At 42.7% G+C, this 24438-nt stretch overlaps 2 protein-coding genes across 4 annotated transcripts; both read left to right on the forward strand.

The window, feature by feature from the left end:
* Positions 1–934: 934 nt before the first annotated feature.
* reep6 (receptor accessory protein 6) lies at positions 935–19152 on the forward strand. 3 transcript variants are annotated; one of them, XM_061738849.1, is made up of 8 exons: positions 935–1143; positions 10490–10583; positions 11904–12042; positions 12943–13111; positions 13196–13341; positions 15129–15151; positions 17434–17456; positions 17607–19152. In XM_061738849.1, the coding sequence occupies exons 1-6, from the start codon at positions 1011–1013 to the stop codon at positions 15141–15143; spliced, it is 696 nt and encodes a 231-aa protein (XP_061594833.1). In that variant the 5' UTR covers positions 935–1010; the 3' UTR covers positions 15144–15151; positions 17434–17456; positions 17607–19152. The 3 variants fall into 3 exon arrangements, with proteins under 3 accessions (XP_061594833.1, XP_061594832.1, XP_061594831.1); XM_061738848.1 differs by lacking the exon at positions 15129–15151; XM_061738847.1 differs by lacking the exons at positions 15129–15151; positions 17434–17456.
* A 1896-nt stretch (positions 19153–21048) lies between these two features.
* On the forward strand, positions 21049–23987 carry c13h19orf25 (chromosome 13 C19orf25 homolog). The gene is made up of 3 exons (XM_061737280.1): positions 21049–21200; positions 22033–22200; positions 23225–23987. Exons 1-3 carry the CDS (start codon positions 21083–21085, stop codon positions 23404–23406), a joined length of 468 nt encoding a protein of 155 aa, XP_061593264.1. The 5' UTR covers positions 21049–21082; the 3' UTR covers positions 23407–23987.
* The last annotated feature ends 451 nt before the right edge of the window (positions 23988–24438 follow it).

A 24438-nucleotide genomic window follows, 5' to 3' on the forward strand; every position in this document is an offset into this window, starting at 1 on the left:
TCGCGCTATGGGCCGTTTTTTTTTTTTCCTTCTTTCCCATATAAATATCAACAGTCACGTTCCATTACAGACCTAAATGTGTACTAGTCTGTGCATATCAATAAATATATGTGCAATGATGCGCGTGTCTGTTGTTCAATACAACTGATCAGACCAAGCGCAGACACCAGCTGCTCTGATCCAGACGGTGGAGTGTGGAACAAACTGTCACACAATGTCGAGAGAACGTGACAGATTTAGGAAATTTCCATCAGGGGATGAAAAAGAAAAAAACTAAAGAAAATGGAAGAGTTTAATGCCTCTCTGAAAGGCTTGTTTGATAAATTTGTTGTTTGTTGTTTGTTGTTAGAAAAATCACTGATCCGACCGGGTCTCCAGCAGCCATGGGGCCCCCCGTCGAGGCAAGCCCAGATGATGATGAGGCAGGGGAAGGTATCCAGTATTTTGCTAATTGGAGAGTTAAAATTGTGCATATAGACACCCGATCCGACTTGAAAAACCCCAAAATTTTGCGCGTGTGAGCGTAGCGAGTGCGCAAGGGCCCCTACCAGCCATTTCGCACAGGGCCTCGCAAATCTCCCAGACGACTCTGGATGGCAGCTTCCTGTTTCCATCTTCTCCAGGGCTCTTGAAGCTAAAACCCTCCCTGACCTGGTGCCTCCTCTTTAGGGAAGGAAGTAAAACACAAACCAGCAGTTTTCTATCATTTCATGAGCAGCGTTTAGGGATGATGGTGTTTCCAACTCGCCTACAGAAGTCTTACAGCATTTGTTTCCCCTGTAAGGATGTGGCCAAGCAGATAATAAGTCTTATTTACAATAAACCTTTGATACGTTTATCTTTAAACAACTGTGAGGGAAACAGAGGGCCACCGGCGGCTGGGAGTCATGTGACCTCCTCATCCTCCTTAACGCAGACTGATGCGGTCAGTGGATTAAGCCGTGTTGTCCTCTCTGCCACGGGCTGCTTCCCTCCGACTCCTCTGCCGTCCCAGGACCTCTCCGGACACCATGGGCCTGTTGGACATCTTCTCCTCCATCAGAGACCGAGCTGAGAAGTTTCTGAATGAGAAAAACGTGGTGACAGACGCCTTAGCGAGGATAGAGGAGAAGACGGGGATCCGGAAGAAAATCGTTGCCTTTGGTACGTCAGCTTCCTCTTTGTTCTGCAATGTGCTCCGTTCATGTGAAGCACCTTCTGGACGGTTCTGTCGGCCCGGTTCTGATCCAGTGGACCGCCGTCTGTCTGCCTCCTGCTCGCCGGAGGATTCAGTTAATCCTCCAGCGAGCAGCTGCTGTCTCTGCATGGAAATGCTTCGTGTTTCATTCACGGGTTTCTCTTCTGACATTGCTTGGGAGTCCGGGGTCTCTGGGTCTCTGGTTCTTTGGGTCGCATAGAGGCAACTTGTATCGTAAAAGATGCTATATAAATAAAATGCAATTGAGTTGACATAAATCTCTTAATAAGTAAAGCATTCAGACACTTTTATTTCATCTTAACGGTGCCAAGACACTTTTTCTGCCCAGTTCAGCAGTTTTTATCCCAGATAGGAAAGACTGTCTGGTCCAATCGTGGCCACTTCTGCTCTATTTGGACTTAATGTGGCCCAATTCTGCTGTCTTTGGCCCAAACGTGGCCCACTTGTGCTCTATATGGAGTTAATCTGGCCCAATTCTGCTGTCTTTGGTCCAAATGTGGCCCAATTCTACTCTCTTTGGCCCAAACGTGGCCCACTTCTGCGCTCTTTACTTTAAATGTGGCCAACTTCTGCTATCTTTGGTCTAAACGTGGCCCACTTCTACTCTCCTTGGTCTAAACGTGGCCCACTTCTGCTCTCTTTGGTCTAAACATGGCCCACTTCTCCTCTCTTTGGTCTAAACATGGCCCACTTCTCCTCTCTTTGGCCCAAACGTGGCCCACTTTTGCTCTCTTTGGTGCAAACATGGCCACTTCTACTCTCTTTGGTCCAAACGTGGACCACTTCTGCTTTCTTTGGCCCAGACGTGGCCCACTTCTGCTCTCTTTACTTTAAATGTGGCCCACTTCTACTCTCTTTGGTCTAAACGTGGACCACTTCTGCCATCTTTGGTCTAAACGTGGCACACTTCTACTCTCTTTGGTCTAAACGTGGACCACTTCTGCCATCTTTGGTCTAAACGTGGCACACTTCTACTCTCTTTGGTCTAAACGTGGACCACTTCTGCCATCTTTGGTCTAAATGTGGCCCACTTCTACTCTCTTTGGTCTAAATGTGACCCACTTCTACTCTCTTTGGTCTAAATGTGGCCCACTTCTACTCTCTTTGGTGCAAACATGGCCCAGCTTTGTCAGAATGTGCAAGTGGGCCATATCTGAATTAAAATAGCTGCTATTTTGCTATTTTGTCGCTATCTGCTATTTTGGTACAGATGGGGCTTGAAATCAACGAATAGTAGGGGTCCCTTATGGTTTACGGAAGTCTAGGTGCGTTTCCACCAGCAGGAGTTCCGGGTAAACCCGCCAGACAAGACGTCTTGGGATTCAAACAACCCCTCCGCCGGACCTCTATGTTGGTGTAACATGACAGCAAGACCTGAACCGACTCGACGGTCCATCCCTCGTTTTTTTCATGTAGCAAAATGTCTTTGGTCCGAATGCTTAAACGATTTGTGGTCCCATGACTCTCCCCCTCCAGTCCCTACCGGTCCTCGGCCAGAGGGAACCCCTTCCCTGCGTGCTTCATGCCCATTTTACACTTCTGGCTGTCCTAATTTAATCATCAGAAAAAGAGAGGTTCAAAGAGCACCTGTCTTTCAACAAGAGGCGGTGTAATTATCCAGAAGTTCTCATTAAATCTAAATCCAAGGACCACTCAACAGGAGCATAGCCTGGAACAATGTGGTACACCAACACCGTACAAGCCAAACGTAGACGGAAACCAAATGAACAAAATGTAACTTTAGCTTTTTAACTGGCATCTTCAACCAAGGGGATCCGTTCAATTCACTAAACACAGACATATTCCACAAAACCCTTTCTTCATGAAAATGAATGTAAATTTTTCTTTATTCCCAAATAAAGTTAGAGATTTAGATATATACGTTTATTGGAAAGTGTTTTTTTTTAATTGCTTTAAAATTATTATTATTTTTTTTATTATTACATTAATTGAAATTTGATTTATTAGGAAAAAGGGAGGGATAAAATAAGCGTAGTCTTCTTTCTGTTCCCTTTCATTCAAGGAAAGAGATTTGTGATGAAATGAAATGAAGTCCAGGTCCTCCTCTTCATCCTCATTCTCTTGAGGGTTTTTTCCAAACACATGCGGTGCGTCCGAAATGCCATACTAAACAGTATATATTCAAAAAGTATACTTAAGTTTGGCACACTTTTGAGTAAATATCAGTAGTGTGCATTAATTGGGACGTACTACTCAGAGCCACACGGCACTTCCTGCCGTTGGGAGGGGGAGTTGTTACCATGGTAACAACTCCTGTCACAGCAGCAGTAGCAGCACCGCTCCGCTCTTTCCCGTTTATCCTGGCCCAAACAAGATTACATTATATAATATTATTATATACAAATATTATAATATCAATACTATATAATCATATTATTATACTTAATATTATACTTATGAGATATACATATCTGGTTAGCACGTAGCAACCAAACACCGCTGCATTGGATTGTGGGACATTTCTGCTTAGCTAGTGTCCATCAATCCACACTAATAAATATCTCCGCAATGAGTATGGATAGAGCTACTATTGAGTACATACTAATGTTTCGGACGCACTAAAAAATCTCACATACTGTTTTTGCTACTCATTAGGGGGGAAGTATGGAATTTTGGACGCAGCTCTGGTTTATAACTTTATCACCGAGCCTTAGGAGTCTGAGCAGGACTGGTGGGTGGTACCTGGTGGGACCCAGGACCCGGTCTGAACATGCGGCTGCAGAGGAACAGTTCAGGGTTGAGTCCTCAGGACATTTGTAGGGTTGCCACCTTTCAGAAATAGAAATAAGGGACGCCCCAATTTCAACAGCCCAGGAGCCAAAAAAAGGGACATCCCCAAAACTTCTGAACTGCATAGAGATGTATTTATTTTATATGAAAAAACAAAATGCTTTGATTTAAAGTTTAAAGTGTCTTAATAGACCCTAGGCCGGAGGTCAATGATCGACTTTGTTGTCGTTTCATCTGACCTTCGGCCGCATGTCTTGGACACTCGGGTGAAGAGAGCGGCTGAGCTGTCAACTGATCACGACCTGGTGGTGAGTTGGATGCGCTGGCGGAGGAGGAGGTTGGACAGACCGGGCAGACCCAAACGGATTGTGAGGGTCTGTTGGGAACGTCTGGCTGAGCCCTCTGTCAGGGACATCTTCAACTCTCACCTCCGGGAGAGCTTCTCTCGGATCCCGGGGGAGGCGGGGGACATCGAGTCCGAGTGGACCATGTTCTCTGCCTCCATTGTCGACGCGGCGGCTCGAAGTTGTGGTCGCAAGGTCTCCGGTGCCTGTCGTGGCGGCAATCCTAGAACCCGGTGGTGGACACTGGAAGTACAGGATGCCGTCAGACTGAAGAAGGAGTCCTACCGGGCTATGTTGGCCGGTGGGACTCCTGGCGCAGTAGATAGGTACCGGCAGGCCAAGCGAGCCGCGGCTCGGGCGGTCCTGGAGGCAAAAACTCGGGTCTGGGAGGAGTTCGGGGAAGCCATGGAGGAAGACTTTCGGTCTACCTCGAGGAAATTCTGGAGGACCGTTCGGCGCCTCAGAAGGGGGAAGCAGTACTCTGCCGGCACCGTTTACGGTGTGGGTGGAGAGCTGTTGACCTCGACTGGGGACATTGTCGGACGGTGGAAGGAATACTTCGAGGATCTCCTTAACCCGACTGACATGCCTTCCACTGAGGAAGCAGAGGGTTGGGGCTCGGAGGCGTGCTCATCCATCACCCAAGCCGAGGTCACTGAGGTAGTTCGTAAGCTCCTCGCAAGCTCCTCGGTGGCACCGGGGGTGGATGAGATTCGCCCTGAGTACCTCAAGTCTCTGGATGTTGTAGGGCTGTCTTGGCTGACACGCCTCTGCAACATCGCATGGAGGAAGGGGACAGTACCGCTGGAGTGGCAAACCGGGGTAACCGGATCATTTTTATGGACAGGATTTCTAGGCGCAGCCAGGGGCCGGAGGGGTTCCGGTTTGGGAACCTCAGGATTTCATCTCTGCTTTTTGCAGATGATGTTGTCCTGTTGGCTTCATCAGACCGGGACCTTCAGCATGTGCTGGGGCGGTTTGCGGCCGAGTGCGACGCGGCAGGGATGAGAATCAGCACCTCCAAAACCGAGGCCATGGTTCTCCACCAGGAAAGGGTGGCATGCCTTCTCCGGGTGGGTGGAGAAGTCCTGCCTCAGGTGGAGGAGTTCAAGTATCTCGGGATCTTGTTCACGAGTGAGGAAACGATGGAGCGTGAGATTGACAGACGGATCGGTGCAGCGTCTGCAGTAATGCAGTCGATGTACCGGACCGTCGTGGTGAAGAAGGAGCTGAGTCGAAAGGCGAAGCTCTCGATTTACCGGTCAATCTACGCCCCTACCCTCACCTATGGTCATGAACTTTGGGTAGTGACCGAAAGGACAAGATCGCGGATACAAGCGGCTGAGATGGGTTTCCTCCGCAGGGCGGCTGGACGCTCCCTTAGAGATAGGGTGAGGAGTTCGGTCACCCGGGAGGAGCTCGGAGTCGAGCCGCTGCTCCTTCACATTGAGAGGAGTCAGCTGAGGCGGCTTGGGCATCTGTACCGGATCCTCCTGGACGCCTCCCTAGGGAGGTGTTCCAGGCATGTCCCTCCTCCCTAGGGAGGTGTTCCAGGCATGTCCCTCCTCCCTAGGGAGGTGTTCCAGGCATGTCCCACCGGGAGGAGACCCCGGGGAAGACCCAGGACACGCTGGAGAGACTATGTCTCTCAGCTGGCCTGGGAACGCCTCGGACTCCCCCCGGAGGAGCTGGAGGAAGAGCTGGAGGAAGAGCTGGAGGAAGAGCTGGAGGAAGAGCTGGAGGAAGTGTCTGGGGTGAAGGAAGTCTGGGCATCTCTGCTGAGGCTGCTGCCCCCGCGACCCGGGAACGGATAAAGCGGCGGACGATGGATGGATGGATGGATGGATGGACGGATGGATGGATGGATGGATGGATGGATGGATGGATGGATGGATGGATGGATGGACGGATGGATGGACGGATGGATGGACGGATGGATGGATGGACGGATGGATGGACGGATGGATGGATGGATGGATGGATGGATGGATGGAGTGTCTTAATAGCATTGAACTTGCATGACTGTACAGACAGCCAACCATACTAGCAACTGAAATAGCCTCCTATGCTATGTATGTCCACATCAGCCAAGATGTAGAATATAGCTACAGGTGAAGGTCGGAAAATTAGAATATGGTGTAAAGATTAATTTATTTCAATAATTCAACTTAAAAGGTGAAACTCTCATTACATGGAAAGCAAGATGTGTTAAACCTTTATTTGTTATAATTATGATGATTGAATTGTTTATTGATTTCATAATATAGAGATTTTTTATTTGGGGTTTTCATAAACTGTGAGCCATAATCACCAAAATTATAACAAATAAAGGCTTGAAATATCTCACTTTGAATGTAGTGGGAAATAATATATTTGTTTCACCTTTAGTTGAATTTACTACGAATGAAGTTTTGCAATATATTCAAATTTTCCGACCTTCTATGGAGGTAGATTTGTTTCTTAATTATTCAATCAAAAAAAAGATTGCTTCAATCAAAAAATATATTTTCAATTAAAAAAATACTTCAATCAAAGAAAAAAAGTGTTTGAATGCAAAAAAATATTTGAGCATGTCTGACCCTGTGGGCTAAACAATGAGGAAGCATCCGCCCACTGCGGGATGTTTGTGTCAAAATGATTCAATCAAAAAAAAAAGATTTCAAAACTTTTTTCACTTCAAACAAAAAGAAATCAAATCAAATCCAAAAAAATATTTTCAATCCAAAAAAAGTGTTCAAATTTTTTGGGTCTCAAATATTTTTTTGCATTCAAACTTTTTTTCTTTGACTGAAAAAGTTTTTTTATTGAAGTGATTTTTTTTAATTGAAAATATTCAATTTTTTTGAAGCAACTTCTTTTTTGATTAAATGATAAAGACACAAATGTCCTACCCATAATATTGCCCAAACACAAACTACTTCAATCAAAAAAGTTGCTTCAAACAAAAAACTTCAAAACATTTCCAATCAAAGAAAAACATTGTTCAAATGCATTTTTTTGAGTCTCAAATATGTTTTTTGCATTCAAACACTTTTTTCTTTGATTGAAATATTTTTTTTGGATTGAAGTGAATTTTTTTTAATTTTAAATACCTATATTTTTTGATTGAAGCAATCTTTTTTTGATTGAATAATTAAGAAACAAATCTACCTATATAACCTTCACCTGCATATTATGATATCAATAAATAAGAGCATTATATATGTCTGAATTGGTTCAATGTTGTGCCAAAAAGTGATTCCCTGCCAGAATCTGATTTCTTCTGATTTCTGGCCGCGGGAGCGCGCACAGCAGCCCGTTGAGCGATAGCGCTAAAACGTCAGATTTTCAGATTATGAAGCTCAAGAATGAGATCAAGTCATATTTAGGCAGAAACAACTTTTTCATTAACTGTATTTGGCCTTCAATCAATTTTTGGCAAGTGAAAATGCCTATTTTGTGTTGTAATGGTCCTTTAAAAGAGTTAAAAGCAATCCTGTGAGCCCTAGTATTTAAATTATGAAGCTCAAGAATGAGACCAAATCATATTTAGTTAGAAAAACCTTTCATTAACTGTATTATTTGGCCTTCAATCAATTTTTGGCAGGTAAAAAGACCAATTTTCAGGGGAGAAATCAGATTCTGGCAGGCAATCACTTTTTGGCACGACAACAGAACGCATTTTTTAATTCCCATAATAACAATTCCATAGTTCAAAGGCCTAATAGTTTGGTGTGAGTGTCGGTCCGTCCCGTGAGCAGGAACAGCAGTGTATTGAGATGGATGAGTGGATGAGATGGATGAGTGTATTGACATGGATGAGTGTCGGAGCGCAGGAACGTGACATCATGGTGCCTGGTGCTCCCATGGGTGCTCCCCGTCTCCCTCTCGGAGAGCTGACGTTAGGGGCTCATTTCAATCAGATTATCCAGAGACAGCGGAGCAGAGCGGCCTCCATGAGCGAGCAGCAGCTTAAGCTGATCAGAGGTACGTGCTTTTGTTTCAGCTCTTCCTGTCGTCTGTCCGTGTGGCTGCAGCTGCAAACCTAAATACCTCTTACAAACCTAAATACCTCTTTAGTCCCTCACCGGTTTTGAGATTACGTTTTAACGTCCATTAAGTAAGCAAATTTTAGCATAAACAAAACAAAAAAAAGTCGTCATGGCAACAGCAAACAAAAAGTTAGAAAACACCGTTAAATAGCCTACTCGCCGTCAAAATACTGTTAAAAAAAATCATCAAAACATCATTAAATCATCAATAAAACACTGTTAAAATAGCGTTTAAAACATGCTTTTACAAACTGACAGTAACACACAGTAATTTGCCCGGCAACACGGTTACAAAAACCCATAAATAAGCCACTATAATAAATTATGATATTTAAATAATAATAATGTAATAATAAATAATCAACATCATCATCAAGTGCTGATGAAGAACTTTATTCGTCCCCAAGGAAATATTGTTGTTATAGCAGTCTGGTATAAGTACAATAAAAAGTATGATGGAATAAAATACTGAGGTAGAAAAGAAAAAAATATTAATAACATAAAATGTATGAGTTATGATTTATTCAAAAAAAATGTCTTATGATGTTCGTGATTATGTTTTAAAGTCTATGGGGTGGGTATTAAAGTGAGGATGTGTGTGAAAATGACCAGATGTGTGTTTTTTAACCATGACTGTGTGGGCTTTTCTACGTTAAATGTTGATTTTATTGTGTAAAGCACTTTGCATTACTCGTGTATGGAAAGTGCTGCATAAATAAAGTTTGATTTGATTTGATTTGAATAAAAGAATGGAACAAGGACACTTGAAAAACTCAAGATAAATATATAGAAGGTGCTGTGGCATGAGTCGGAGTGCACAGGTGACAGGTAGATTCAGGTGTGTGATGATCGTGGCTCCGACAGGTGGATGAGAGGGGTTGAGAGGGATAATCCATGATAGCCAGCAGCAAATGTTCTGCCAGCATCCTGTCCTCCACCAGACTCAACAGACATTATGAGGCACATGCAGGTAGAAGAGAACCGTATCATATCCAGCTTCATTTAGACCAGTGTCGGCAACCCGCAGCTCCGCATGCGGCTCTTTAGCGCCGCCCTAGTGGCTCCTGGAGCTTTTTCAAACATGTTTGACCTTTTTTCTCTCCTTTTTTTTCTTCTTTTTTTCCTTTTTTTCTTATTTTTTCTTCTTTTTTTCTCTTTTCCTTTTTTCTTCTTTTTTTCTTCCTTTTTCCTTTCCTTTTTAATCTTGAAATTTTGACTTTTTCCTCGGCATTTCGACTTTTTCTCGAAATTTTGATTTTTTCCTTAACATTTCAACTTTTTTCTCAACATCTCGACTTTTTTCTCAAAGTGCATAATGAAAAAAACAATCTTCTCCCAGTTATAACTAATATAGATACATGCAGCATGTGTTGACTTCATTCTAAGGCATTCTAAGACTTTTCATTTTTTGCGGCTCCAGACATTTTTGTCTTTTGTGTTTTTGGTCCAATATGGCTCTTTCAACATTTTGCGTTGCCGACCCCTGATTTAGACCAACTAAAATCATTTTTGTGTTAGTTTCCTATATTAAGTCGGCTTGTGTTGCTGGTTGTGTTTGGAAAGCACAGAAGGTCACGTTATCAGAGGCCTGGAGTGTTTCAGCGCTGAAACACACTGTCTTCAGGAATCTCAGCTACTGCAGGCAGGAGTACGGATGAGACAGAAGACAAACCCAGCATCCTGGCTAGTTTTAGCAGCATACACACACACACACACACACACACACAATGAAACAGGAGCTCGGCAGCGACCTGATTTATTTGAGATGATAAAAGTCTGATTTAGTTCCAGCCTTGAGGTGGTTGCAGAAGCTCAGGTCTGAGTCATCTTAAACTCTAAGATCTCTAACCTTGGTTTTTGTCTCTTTACCTCTGAAATCAAGCTGAGCAGCAGCTTTTATTCCTTTCTGCTGCCAAATACAGTTATTTCTGTCCTGTCTTTACTTAGTGGATTGAACCGAGCTGTTAATTTACTTTAAGGACTGATAGAGTCGGTGTAACGGATCATAGTTGATCAGACTGAATCCCAGGGGTCCAGGACTTGACCCCTGAGGGACGCCACATGGTGATAATTAAAATGATTAATTATTATTGAAATGAATGTAAATGACGATGGGAGGGAAGGATAGAAACACAGATCAGAGTGACCGTCTGTCCCCTGTCCAGGTGCCGTCTCACTGACCGGACTTTACCTGGTGTACGGGTACGGCGCCTCGCTCCTCTGCAACCTGATCGGCTTTGCCTACCCAGCCTATTACTCGTGAGTTTTTCTCTCATTTTTATTCTAATGTGCTGATTTTCTCTGACTCCTCTTTCAGGTGAAAGCTCCTGTTTATTTCATTCTCACCCTCTGACGTTAGTCACTAAGTTTGTTTTTGTTTGTGTTTCTGTTTAAGTGGTTATAACGAGGTCACAATGTAGTCATGTTCATAAGTTAGTGCCCCTCGTCTCATCCTGGGTGTTAAAAAAGGATATGAAACAACAACTTCAGATGAACGATAAAATATAACTTTTTTTACTATGACATCAATTATTAAATAAAGCCAAAACAATGTAACAAAAATTTAAAAAAATCATGTGGGCAATACTAAGTACCCTCATGGTTCAGTAGCTTGTAGTGAGTCGTGGCTTTATCAACATTTTGGCCCATTCTTCTTTACAAAGTTGTTTCAATTCAAGGACATGCAGGAATCAGTAGCCATGACAACATAGCAGAAAACAGGCATTTATAATAATAATAATAATAATAATAATAATAATAATAATAATAATAATAATAATAATAATAATAATAATAATAATAATAATAATAATGGATCAGATTTATAACGTGCTTCTTTTCCCTCCATGACACTCAAAGCGCTCACAATGGTTCCATTATTCATTCACTCCTCATTCAAACTTGCACAAACAGTCCTCTTTATTCACTTCCTTTATACTGGCATGGTTAAAATGACCTCAGCTGAGCACGACCCTCCAGTGGAGTGAGTCGTGTCAGAGTGTTAAAACAGCAGTTAATGGTAACACGCTGGGATTAGCCTCTCGGCTTACATGACTTTCCATTTTGCTGCAAACACAGGTTCCAGTCTTACTCAAAACTGCTTTGATTCATGTTGTCTTGGTCCCTCATGAACGTTTACTCCCCTTCCCATCTAATACAGCTAGGGTTCTGTGCACGTCTGCAGGCCAGAGCTTCAGGAGCTGCATCCTGACCTGCCATTGTTTATATTTATGTTTATGTAATAATTGCTCGGGGATCATATTCTGGGTCTCTGGAAAGAGAGACAACTTCTGTTGTAATAGATGCTTTATAAATAAAATTGAATAAAATTGAATAGGCACGGGGTCTGAGGTGTTTCTGCTGAGGAGCTGTGTTTGGTTTCCTCCAAACATGGTTCTGGACATTCAGACCAAACATCTCCACCTTGGTCACATCTGTAGGTTCTTTTCATCAGAATGTCAGTAAAGTATAGTAGAAATTAACCGTGAAGATATTGTTCCCAGTCAACTCTGCCTCCCGGAGCATCAACTTAAAGATATTTTTCTTCCATATCTCTCGTAAAACTCTCATGTTCTGCAGAATCAAAGCCATTGAAAGTCCGTGCAAAGAGGACGACACCAAATGGCTGACGTACTGGGTGGTGTACGGCGTGTTCAGCCTGGGAGAGTTCTTCTCTGATATCTTCCTCTACTGGTTTCCGTTCTACTACGCCTTCAAGGTAAGAGAGCAGGCGTGAAACAGAGGTGAGCCCCACGATGCTCTGTAGCATTGGGCCCTGGACAGGAATAGAGGGTCTGCCTTGACGTCACTTCCCCACTGGACCAGACCACTTACTCGCACTGAGTGGCAAAACATCAGCAAAAACAGCTGCAACTAGTGGAAAAGACGGGATAACAGCCGATTATCGGCTTAAATTAAAGGCAGTTGGACTTGACAGTGACCCGTACAGTTACCAAGAACCAGCGGTCCATGGACATTAATATTTGGTACAGTTACCCCAAGAACCAGTGGTCCATGGACATTAATATTTGGTACAGTTACCAAGAACCAGTGGTCCGTGGACATTAATATTTGGCCACGAATTGAGTTTCCTGATATTTATATGTACTTAATTTCTATGCTGGGGAAATACACGAAGCAAAGCTTGAAGGCTTACAAAAGTCTTGACGCTTGGTCCTACTTCAAGGCAGGATTTGTTGGTGAAATTAAATTGATGAGGACACCGAACTTTATGATTTGACCGTTTAACGTTAGCTACCCAAAAATCAAGGGAGTCAGAAATCCACGTTTCGGTGCCTGGAATCCAGTTGTTTCTGTGAATTGCAGCGATCCATTTGTCTCTCTTAAGCTTATATTTTGTCAGTCTGTAAAACGATAACTCCGATTTCTTGCTAAATCTATGAGTACAGTCGATCGCACAACAGCTCTTTCCCATTTTAGATGTTTTCCAGTTGCTCAAACTGAAAGTTTAGCTGCCACTCAGTCTTTCTGACACTCAGTGGGCGAAACCCGCTGTGAAGCCCGCATGCGCATTCCCTCTATATGCAGCTATATGTGTAAGGGTAGAGGTGCTCGTTATCCCCAGTAACCCCCACTCGTCCGTCCCCTGCACCCCCAGTGTCTGTTCCTGCTGTGGTGCATGGCCCCCACGTCATGGAACGGCTCCCAAGTCATCTACGACAAAGTGGTTCGTCCCATCTTCCTCCGCCACGAGGCCACGGTGGACAACATGGTCAACGACCTCAGCGGGAAGGCCATGAACGCCGCCGAGAACCTCACCAGGGAAGGTATGACCGGTTCGGCCCCAGTGGTACCAGTACCGAGCACTACCCACCCCCCAGGCTAAACCTGCCCTGCGTCTCCGTCCTCAGTCCTGTCCACGCTGATCAAGAACAAAACCTTCAGTATGCCGGTGCCCAAAGTCGCCCCGTCTGACGCTAAGGGCTTACCAGAGGCATCCGGAGAAACATCAGGAGTGAAAGTCTCTCCGTCAGAGCAGAATGGAGAAGAGCGAAGGGTAAGTAGACGAGGTGTTTCCCCGGTCTGTCCTCCTCAAACCTAGAAGAGGTTTCACCCTTGTAGTGGAACCTTGAAGGTCACATCATACCTGCCAAGTTTTGGATTTAAAAATAAGGGAAATTTTCTGCCGCTGTCCCACCAGCCCAACCGAGGTCCAGTATCTTACATTTTAAAGGAGCATAAGGCAGGATTGAGGCAGGATTTATGAAAAAAATTTGTATACGTTTTAAGTTTTCTAGTAATAATGTCAGATGAAGCGTTCCAAACCAAAAAGAATGATCCCTCTAGTGTATCTCTCCGTTGCCTTGAACAGTCTGTGTGCTGCAAAATGTGCTGCAATCGTGCTCGGAATTTCCCGTGCTGGGCTGCAGATGTGACGTCACATGACGCTGCATGCACGTTCTCCCCGTTCTCCCGTGCCGGCTTCACTGTTGGCTGCAGTACCCCCAACGGCCGTCGTGGCGAAGGGTGGCGCTAGAGAGTCTCATTTTTTAAAGGAGCCTCATGCTCCTTTAAGACAGATTTACGAGAAATCTAAAATATCTACCTGTCAACCACTTATAAACTACAATTATGTGCTCAGAATCTGATAGTTCTACCTTTGTTGACACTGAAAGGCTCTGGACATTCCTGTGTATGTAATTCCTATAATAGAGACAACATTAAAACACAAAGGGGAATTAAAGCACATTTATTTATTTTAAATAGTTTCAGTTTATATACACATTGATTGTCTTCAAGTGAAACATTTACATTTTATTTTTATTTGTCATTTTCACTCATGTGGCTCTCTGGCGCCTCCCTGGTGCTGCTGACGGACATCAGTCCTTCCTCTGTGAGAGACAATAAAATCGCAGTTACACATTTTACAAAACACTTAACTGTAACGTCCTGCTCCTCTTTAGGAAAGTAAATTCGGTTTCCCATTTTTAGATATAATTACATGAAGTCTTCGCTTTTTGGGCAGAAATGTTTTCTCTATCGTTACATCCATCCATCTCTAATTTGTTGTTCCGAGTTTGTTCCCGTTGTCGCCACTAACCTCGCGAGAATCAGGCTACAGCAAGGGTTCTCACGAGGACGGTGATGATTCGTTTTGCAGAGACACAGGAATGCTTTTAAAAAATTATTATGTTATAAAATGGGAAATATATGGGAAAATGCTAATACGGGAGGACGGCAGGAAAGAGGTTAAAATACGGTAGTTTCCCGGCCAAAATGGGAGACTTGACAGGTATGGGTCCCATTCAGATCCCAAAGTTGATCTCCACTCCTAAATCCTCTTTTCTTTTTTCCTCCGGTTCGGTTTTCCTCTCCCCTGCTCCCCACTCACTCTGCTGTTATTGGTTACCTTCCTAAGCTAGTCAAAAATGTTACTGTCAGTCATGTGACACGTCAACAGAGCCCGTCGTTCCTGTCTGAACTGAAACATGTCCTGGGCCTTGGACACGTGTACTTGAACGCATCATGGCTCTAGTGCAGGTCGGCGCAGCAGCTGACCGCTAGCGACCAGTTAGGCAATTTCCTGGCCATATTAAATGCTTTATTATATATTGTTTGGGCCATAACGTTGGGTTATTTCTAAATTAACGGGTGTAAGTCAGGTTTGAGGTGTTGGGAACCCCTGACCCATCTACAGCGTAGGATGTGATGATCCCCGTGTCAAACCATTCCCACACAGCCCTAAAGGATTCTTTAGATATTGTTGCACCTTCTTGAACTTTTTGTATGTTTGTAAGAGAGTTGAGGAGTACGGTAATTCTTCTGTCCTGCCGCCTGTTCCAGCCTTTCCTCGGTTAACCAGTCTGGTAAGTCCGTCGGTTTGGTGTTAGTATTGGAATAAACATCCTTCTAATCACAGAAACACGATGTGTGATGGTTTTATGGTAGAGTAGCTTTCTTCTTCAGTGGTGATGTGGTGGTATGACCTGTAATGACCTGTGATGACCTGTAATAGCTCCCAACTCCTCCCTTATCTGCTGCTCTGAACTGGATATGAGATCCAAACACTCAGCTGAAATCCTATCAGACTATAAGCTGAAAAACAAAACCAGGAGGCCGAGCACTGGTCCTAGAGGGACACCGTTGTTAAATCAAACTGGAGGGCTGGACCTTGCTCCAGTTTGCATGATTTTTCTGTTGAAGTAGGGTTGTATAAACTAAAGTATTTAGTGTCTCACCAGACGTCACAACAATCAGGATGCTGATGCACCGCTAGGCTAACAACTAGGCTAACAACTAGGCTCACATAAAAGGAGACCTTTTTCCCGTCTAAAACAACAGCAGACTTCACAGCAGCTCAGGACGTTGGCTGCGTCGCTTCCAGCTGGATCCAGGAGCACTTGGACAACGACAGAACTTTTATGATTTTTCCTTTTATACGACGAAGTAGTGGATTCAACGAGGCAGTCGAGATGTGATCAAACTGTAAACTTTAAACTTTCATCTGATGGCGTACATGAGCTCCAGATGCGAGATGAGAGTTATTTACTGCAAAGAATTTAACTCCAAGTATTAAAAATGATGGGTATATTTTTGATCACAAACAGATGACCTTTGCTAAAAATTGCTTTCATAATTTACGTATTAAGGGCCATATTTTTGTGAAACCTCTGAGATTCCAGCTGAAAGTCGAAGCATGGATAATAGGTCAGAATCAACTTTATTCGCCGGGTTTGTCCAAACAAACGAGGAATTCAGCAGACTTTGCCTCTCGAGTAAAAATAAATAATATGAAAACAGCAGTCAAAAAATATGGTACAAGACAGAACTAATATTTACAATATTTACATTTATCGCACAAAAATCTGCGACTATTGAAGGTTCAGTGGTGTATGGGGGAGAGTGTGTTCATGTTCTGTCCGACTTTATTCTGAATACTTTAGTGCTCGTGTGTATTTGAGTGTACTTGTGTGTATTTGAGTGTACTTGTGTGTACTTGTGTGTACTTGTGTGTACCTAACCCTTTTACACCAAGCTGGTTCCAGGGCTGGTGCTAGTGCTGGTGCTAGAGCCGGTTCGCGGTTGGTTCTAAGTAAGAACCGGTTGCTTTTACACAAGCTGGTGCTGGCCAGCAGCTGGCCAGACAGCCACGTCATCACGTTACTGTATACGTCTGTGTACGTCACCATTTCCCGGTACAACTAGCGCCAAATTCAGTCACCACAACAAAGATGGAGAAATTAAATTTGAGTTAAGCTACAATTTGTATTAATTAAATGACACACTGGATCTTCAGTTAGACCGGAAAAAAAGCAGGATATTAATTATGATCACATACTTCGCTAAGAAATGCATACTTTTACTTTGGAAAGATGATTCCCCTCTAACTTTCAATTTTTTTTGGGATCAAATTTCAGTTTTTTTATACCATAAAAAGATATTTAAAAAAAAGAAAACAAAGAAATCACCTAATATTGTTATTTACATGTGGCAAATGGCGCTCTTCCGTGTTTATTCTGCTTTGGTTGTTCAGTAACACCGCCCCCAGGCCTTGACGTAAGCACGTAGCTCCCGACGTAACGTGGTTCTTTCCTCTAGACCAGCAAAGAGTTGGTTCTTGTCTAGCACCAGTTTTGAGAGCCATGAGCCGGTGCTTAGGCTGTGTAAAACCAAAGAACTGGTGCTAAGTCTGGTTCTAGCCCAGAACCAACCTGGAACCAGCTTGGTGGAAAAGGGATATGTGTGTACTTGAGTGTACTTGAGTGTACTTGTGTGTGTTTGTGTGTACCTGTGTGTACTTGTGTGTACTTGTATGTGCTTGTGTGTACTTCAGTGTACTTGTGTGTACCTGTGTGTACTTGTGTGTACTTGTATGTGCTTGTGTGTACTTCAGTGTACTTGTGTGTACCTGTGTGTACTTGTGTGTACTTGTGTGTACTTGTGTGTGCTTCAGTGTACTTGTGTGTACCTGTGTGTACTTGTGTGTGCTTCAGTGTACTTGTGTGTACTTCAGTGTACCTGTGTGTACCTGTGTGTACCTGTGTGTACTTGTGTAGAGCCCAGATCGAGCCGTGACTTGTTTTTCCTCTATTCTGCGTTGGTGTTTCTTGCTCTAACGGTGGTTTGTGTTTGTGTTTCATCGCGTCAGGATGAGATCGGTGTAGACTGACGGTGAGTCCCGGCTGAGCGACACACACCAAACACAACCTGACCCCCCCTTAGCTGTCAGTCCTGCTTCATGCAGGAAACACCCGTGTGGAAACGTGAAAACACACGTCTGTCAGCAGAAACTCATGGTGTTTCTCCCTGTTTCTCATTCAGCCGTACAGGAGAGGAGGAAGAATAGGATCCTCACTGAGGAGGAGGAGGAAAAAGCCAGGACGTCGCCCTTCATTCTGACGGATCCCGGAGACTGTTCCTGTTCATCTATCTTTTAGTCCAATAGCTGAGGAACTCTTTGTTTATCTTTATTTAATGTCTTTAAGATTTGGGGATCACTGGTTTGTTTTTGTTTTTATATTCGCTGTTTCCCCGTCCTAAAAATGTTCCCGTTTGAGGTTCATCATCGTTTAGGGACGAAATATTAAATCAGGGGATTGAAGTTTTTAAAGAGCTTAATCCCCAAATCCTCTTGTGAAATCCCCCCCTCCCATTTACCCCCATACCCAGCAGCACCACCCGTACCGAACCAATCACGATGGGGCGGGGGCGGGGTTTATGTGATGACTCTTACACTATTCAAAACATGATCAACAAGTTTTTAACGTAAAACAAAACAACAAAGTTTGATACTGGTCTGATTGTAGCTCCGCCCCCTTCAGAGCAATCCTCCTTGTGATTGGTTGTATTTCCGGAGGCATTTTCTTCTGCAAGCCTAGGTTCTGGTGCTGGTCGTCCAACCCAAAGAAACCACTCTAATTCTTTGTATGGAAGGGTTACAGAATTAGGATTCTGGTTCTGGTTCTGGCTAGGCTTTGTGATGGCAAAAATGGTTGTTCGTTCAATAAAGATGTTCAAAGATGAATGTCAGGACACCTCAGCTGTCTTTCTGAAGTTTTAATGAAAAGAGGAAAAACATTCAAGGCTGGGAACAAAGACAAAACATACATATCACCCTGACAACCATGCTTTGTCAAAGGAGCATGACCTCACCAAGGAATGTTCACTTGAAAACAGGATTTGTGAAAGCATACAAGATCAAAATGTATACCAAAATTTCCCATTACAGCTTCCATTCCCCCAAAAAACATTTTAGATTCTATTAATTCAGATTAAAACTGTTTGCACCAGTTGTTCTCGCTGTTTAGTACCGGTTGTTTTCAGACTTGTTTTTTCTCTTCATACAAATATTTGAAGTGTCCCAGCAGCCCGCTCGGTTTCCACGGTGACCCGTCCAGATGGGACAGAACCACCACTGCTGGCGGCGGTTGAATTGGTTTGATATTGGATATTATGAATTCAACACCCATAAAACTTGTGATACATACCAATGATTTTGGTCAAACCACTTGTGATGTGTTCATGGTCATCTGACTATATATCACAAGAGAGTAATTATTATAAAATCATATTATGGGCTGATTTAATGAGGTTTAATGAAAACAATCGGTGTTATGTATCACAAGTTTTATGGGTGTTGAATTCATAATATCCAATATCCAATATCAAACCAATTCAACCGCGGTCCACTGCTGTGTCATTTGGGTCGGCAGCAGAGACGGAAGGCCCGGTGTCTTCCAGCTGGGGTTGAGATGCTCAGAAGAGTTCCTAATCCGACCCAAGTGTCGTTGGTTCCCGAACCAAACCAAAACACGACTGAGGAGGAAGCCAGGGGCCGAGACGTTTCTACTCTGAAATAAACCGTCTTCTTGACTGAATGTCTCATTCTCATTGTCATTTCTTACCGCCGTTGTTCCTCTCGTCTGGTAACAGCTGAGTGAATCCATGAATCAAAGACACAAATGTAGATTATTCACAGTACCTGAGTTGTAAAAAACAATCAGGGGGGATGGTGGATTTTATCATATGGGGACAGATCATTTGTGCTGATTACAAATAATATAATATATTACAAATAATAGCACTGACCGAAACACCTGCAGAAATACTGCAGGAATGACATAGCAGCAGTTAAATGCAGCCTTCTGTAAGCTTTAAATATCCACTGGGCTTACATCAAATACATCAAAACACAACAATAAAAAACACTTTTCTGAACTTATCAATATGACTCTGTCCTTCACAGGATAAGTAAAATGGATCACTGCAAAAACTCAAAATCTTACAGTAACAAGAATATTTGTCTTATTTCTAGTTAACATGTCTCGTTTTAGTAAAATAAATCTCATTACACTTAAAACAAGACTCATCACTGGAAAAAACAACAATTTTCACCTGTTTCAAGTAGATTTTCACTTGAAATAAGTAGAAAAATCTGCCAGTGGAACAAGATTTTTTTGCTTGTAATAAGAAGATAAATCTTGTCCCAGTGGCAGATTTTCCTACTTATTTAAAGTGAAAATGTACTTGAAACAGGTAAAAATGGTCAAATAAGTTATTTTTCTGGTGATGACTAAATGTTGAAATATCAGTCAAATTCATTGATGAAATGACATAAGGGATGGAAAGGGGGGATGGCAGTTTTACAGGGGGGATGATTTGGACTGTTTTTATTTCAGGGGGGAGGCCGTCTCCCCTCATCCCCCCTCAACTCCAGTACTGATTATTCAGAACTAATGGTTTATAATCAGTCTTCATAATCACTGCTTTTTTTTAAAGAAAAAAGTAAAGACGAAAGACATGGCAGGTCTCAGGTGAACATGTTTGGTTGCCTAGTTACCAGTGCAGGTTTAAGCCCCGCCCCCTCTAATTAACAACCTGCAGATTCTTCTTACCTGCTGTAAAATAAGTGCAGTTCACACCTGCAGGTGTCAGGACGACGAAGCAGCTCTAACACTGTATATAAGTGATAAAAACAGAGCGCAGAGGCTTTATTCTGCAGAATCTCCACCATTTCTGCTCCACCTTCTTTTCTTTCAGCTGTTTTTACACAAAACTTGAATATAAAATCATTTTATAGTCATTGAAATGTAATTACAAATAATATTGACATTACAGTTTTAATCCTTCTTTTTGCCTTGGTCGTGAGATTCCTGGGATGTAAATCAGATGACAGGAGACCCTTTAGATTTCAGACTCTTAAAAGAAAAAAAAGTACACCAAGACAGTTTATTTCCCCAAGCTGTAGCTCTGATGAACTCTCATCACTCATAGTCTCACAATAATCAATCACTGTGCAATAATAATAATAATAATAATAATAACCAATCATATGCTGTAACAATGCACCTTTCAATAACAATGTCTACTTCATACTGCTGCACCTTTCACTTTTAAATTGTATATATGTTAATAAGAGCCATTTGTCTATTTTCTGTTTGCAACTATTTAAATCTGGGTTCAGTGAGCGAAATAACCGGAGTCATATTCCCCATCTGGCATGTTCAAACTTGGCCAATAAAGCTGATTCTGATAATTTTCCTTTTGGAGATTTAAAAAGTGTTATTCAATTAAATTAAGCTTTTTTTAACAGCAGCTATTATTGTGACAACATAAATGACTTTTGAAGCCAAAGGGCCACTTTTAAACCTTCGAGACAAAAATCTGAAATCTGGACGTTCAGTTGCGTTTAACTGGAACTACAACTCATTTGGAACTACAACTCCGTCGCGGCGTTATGACGTAGCACGTGACGTGACGACGCAAGACTCTCCACGTACTTCCGGTTGTCCCTGCTGATGTGTATTTCTTATTTCCCACCGTTTTTCCTCTGTTTTTCGTCGTTTCTGCGACGTAACTTGCGGTTTGGACACAACAGACGCCCTTTAAAAGCTTCAACAAGGGACACAGACTTCGGTAAGACCTGAAGGAAAGTTCTGGATACGCGTTACGACTTTAAAAAACCCAAAACAAGACTCCGTTTAAAGGTTTGGCAAAATAACATAACAATCGTTTGCCAGAAAAATAACGCCAACTACTGACTTAAAAAAAATCTTATGGTACTTTTTAATATTTTGAAAAGTTCGGCTAAATAAATGTCCACGTACTTCCAACGAAAATGTCACATTTGGACTAAATGGAGACAGTCTGAGGTGTTTTTTCTCGGTGCATTTGCCACTGAGTAGTTTGTATTATATTCATTTAAATTTAAATCTATAAACAATATTTTTCAATCTGTTCTGTGCCGAAACTAAGAACATGTATTTCCTTGTAGGTTTTATCAGTTCTGGACAACCACAGCCTCATAACATCATTGTTAGTCTTATATAACCTTAATTTAATAGATTAGTCAACAGAAGTCTGGAGGAGCTGACAGGGAAAAGCATATTCATGGTCTAAATATACCAAATGCCATTTCCTAGTGAGCATGGTTCTTTGGTGTTAGTTATTAGGATTTAAAATGTCTCTTGCAGCTAAATCTTTCATTCTTTAGATTAAATTAGATTATTTTCAACCTTATTGTCATTGCACAGAGTACACAGTACTGAGACAACGAAATGCATTTAGTATCTAACCAGAAGTGCAAAGAAGCAGAAAGTGAGGAATGTACAGTCGTATAAAATAATGAGGTACAGTGTGTGTAAAGTGTGACAAACTATGAAAGGATATATACAGTATGGAAGATATATACATACAGTAAAGTAGTTATCTTTTGAGAAACGTCAAGTTCATCTGATTTCTGTTTCAGATGTGCAGGTTGAACCTGTCTTCAGCAGGATGAATATTGGCTCTAAAACTAAGAAGCGGGTGGTTCTGCCCAGCCGACCCGAGCCCCCGACCGTGGACCAGATTCTGGAGGACATCAGCAAAGCTGCTCCTGATGACCCGGCCTTCAGCATCCTGGACAAAACTGGAGGTGAGTCCACACAGACTGCGTTTACATGCAGTCAATAACCCTTTTATAACCGGAATATTGTCAATAACCCGAATTTGCACGGCCATGTAAACACCAATAACCCCTTTTGAATAACCTGAATTTGCTCATATTCGGGTTTTTAAAAACCCCAATATGACCCCTGGGTTACTCCTTTTAAAACACTGATATTCGGTCATGTAAACACCAATAACCCCTTTGAATAACACGATATGACCCCTGGGTTACTCCTTTTAAAACCCAAATATTGGGTCATGTAAACGCCAAACGGGATATCCCCATCAAACAGAACATGAATTTGTTTTCTGCGCATGCTCTGTTCACAAGGAATCCTGGTCTTTTGAGTCCAGGAAGTTCTTATAAACACGGAGAAACACAAGACCAGGAGGAGACTAATCACTTCATAGATGTAATGAAGGATATGAACATTTCTGCATTTGTAGACGGTAGAAAGTACGGTGATAGAAGATTTACAAAAAGGTGAGAGAAAAGTTGCGGGAAGCAGCATTTGTTTTGAATTTGGATACAGGAAGAAGAAGCGGAAAGAAACGGTAATTGCGTCATGATGTTCTCCATGCCTCGCTGGTTTGATCCAGATATCCCAAATGATTAATTACCATGTAAACGGAATATTCCGAATGTTTCAGTATCCGGAATATTAGCTATAACCCGAATTTTGACTGCATGTAAACGAAGTCTGTGACATGAGATAAGTAAGATTTATATTTCTCATTTTGTACTTCATGCTGTTATTTTTCTTCAACATTCAGTATCTCACCAGACTAACTTGCAGATTTAAATGGAACTACTGTTTATGTTATCGTCATCTGGGCCTCTCTGCTGTCGGATGGATGTTATTCTTTCTTTATCCCAAAACCCTGGAGGTGGAACCGGCTGGTCCTGGCTGGTACTAGCTGGTACCGGCTGGTCCCGGCTGGTACTGGCCGGTACCGGCTGGGCCCGGTGGTTGGCCTGGTCTACAGCTGTCCTGTGCTTCTGTCCTCAGACTCGTCCCGGCCTGCAGACAGCGAGGTGGAGCTCCGGTTCCAGCAGTGTCGTCGGTACCTGGAGCTGAACGAGCACCTGACGGAGGCCGAGGCCCGGCTGCAGCAGCAGCGGGAGGAGCTGCAGGTGGCGGGGGAACAGCTGGACCGACGGGTGGAGGAGGTCCAAGGTCAAGTTCTCTGACTCCACACTCTGTCAGTCACAAACTGTCCAGGACGCATTCCCTGAATCCGGGTTTACCGTCTCAAGCTTCCACTGAACTCTGGCTCACATCTGGAATATGTGCGAGTTCGTGCCCGAGCGATGCTCAAATCTGTATTTGTTTTGACCTTCAGTCTGCGCGTTTAAATGTTTGAAAGAGCAAACATTTCTTAAAAGTGATGATTACAGTAAAAATGTGTTCAGGCTGAAGACGAAATCACCTTCCAGTTTTTCAAAATAAAACGCCAGAGTGAGCCCCGACTCATATGTAGGCGTTAAGTCAACGTCTATGGAGGCTGTGAGAAAACGATTTGAGCCACGTACGAGGAGAGTCCGAAGTGGAAAACCTCCTTTTCTTCGACACCACCCATCCTTTATTCCAGGAATGATGAGATGTAGCGAGAAACAGATGAGCCGAGTTTTAAAACCTTTGGGAAGAAAAACGCTCCCGCTGAGATTTAAACATCTTAGATTTTACGTTTTTATTTTGTTTATATGTGAAAATGTTCACTATTTTCCCTCCAGAAACTATAATGAAATAAATCTTTATAGGCCTGTTTTAATTTGATGTCTGCGTTTCATCTTTTTTACTCCTCGTTTTGTGTTTTGTGGTATGTGGTAACCCAGCAACCATGCAGGTTGTGCTGGTGCTTTCAAAAGACACGACCATTCAGAATAAACTTAAAATGAATACAAGGGAAGGGAACTACTAAAGGGAACCGCTTGTGAAAGTCCATCCGGGCAGCAGTACCACCGCTGACCACACGGTGGCGACACCACGCTAAAGAAGCTTCGCCATCTGTCCTGAGTCTTTTCCTCTTCAATACAAATAATTAATCTGGTCCTCAGTCCAGAACTACGACGGAGTATTAGGGCCAAACTAAAATAAAAAAAAAGGGAAATTACGAGAATAAAGTCATAATGTTGCGAAAATAAAGTCAGAATAGAATAAAGTCGCAATATTACGAGAATAAAGTCATAATATTGCGAGAATAAAGTCGTAATAGAATAAAG

The sequence above is a fragment of the Cololabis saira genome, chromosome 13 (assembly GCF_033807715.1).
Source record: "Cololabis saira isolate AMF1-May2022 chromosome 13, fColSai1.1, whole genome shotgun sequence".
Classification (NCBI taxonomy): domain Eukaryota; kingdom Metazoa; phylum Chordata; class Actinopteri; order Beloniformes; family Belonidae; genus Cololabis; species Cololabis saira.

Coding starts and splice junctions, on each gene's coding strand:
- reep6 (XM_061738847.1), top strand. CDS start 1,011: ATGGGCCTGTTGGACATCTTCTCCTCCATCAGAGACCGAGCTGAGAAG. Junction 12,043..12,942: donor CGTTCTACTACGCCTTCAAG/GTAAGAGAGCAG, acceptor CTGCACCCCCAG/TGTCTGTTCCTGCTGTGGTG. Junction 13,342..17,606: donor AGAATGGAGAAGAGCGAAGG/GTAAGTAGACGA, acceptor TTTCTCATTCAG/CCGTACAGGAGAGGAGGAAG.
- c13h19orf25 (XM_061737280.1), top strand. CDS start 21,083: ATGTGTATTTCTTATTTCCCACCGTTTTTCCTCTGTTTTTCGTCGTTT. Junction 21,201..22,032: donor AACAAGGGACACAGACTTCG/GTAAGACCTGAA, acceptor TTTCTGTTTCAG/ATGTGCAGGTTGAACCTGTC. Junction 22,201..23,224: donor CATCCTGGACAAAACTGGAG/GTGAGTCCACAC, acceptor TTCTGTCCTCAG/ACTCGTCCCGGCCTGCAGAC.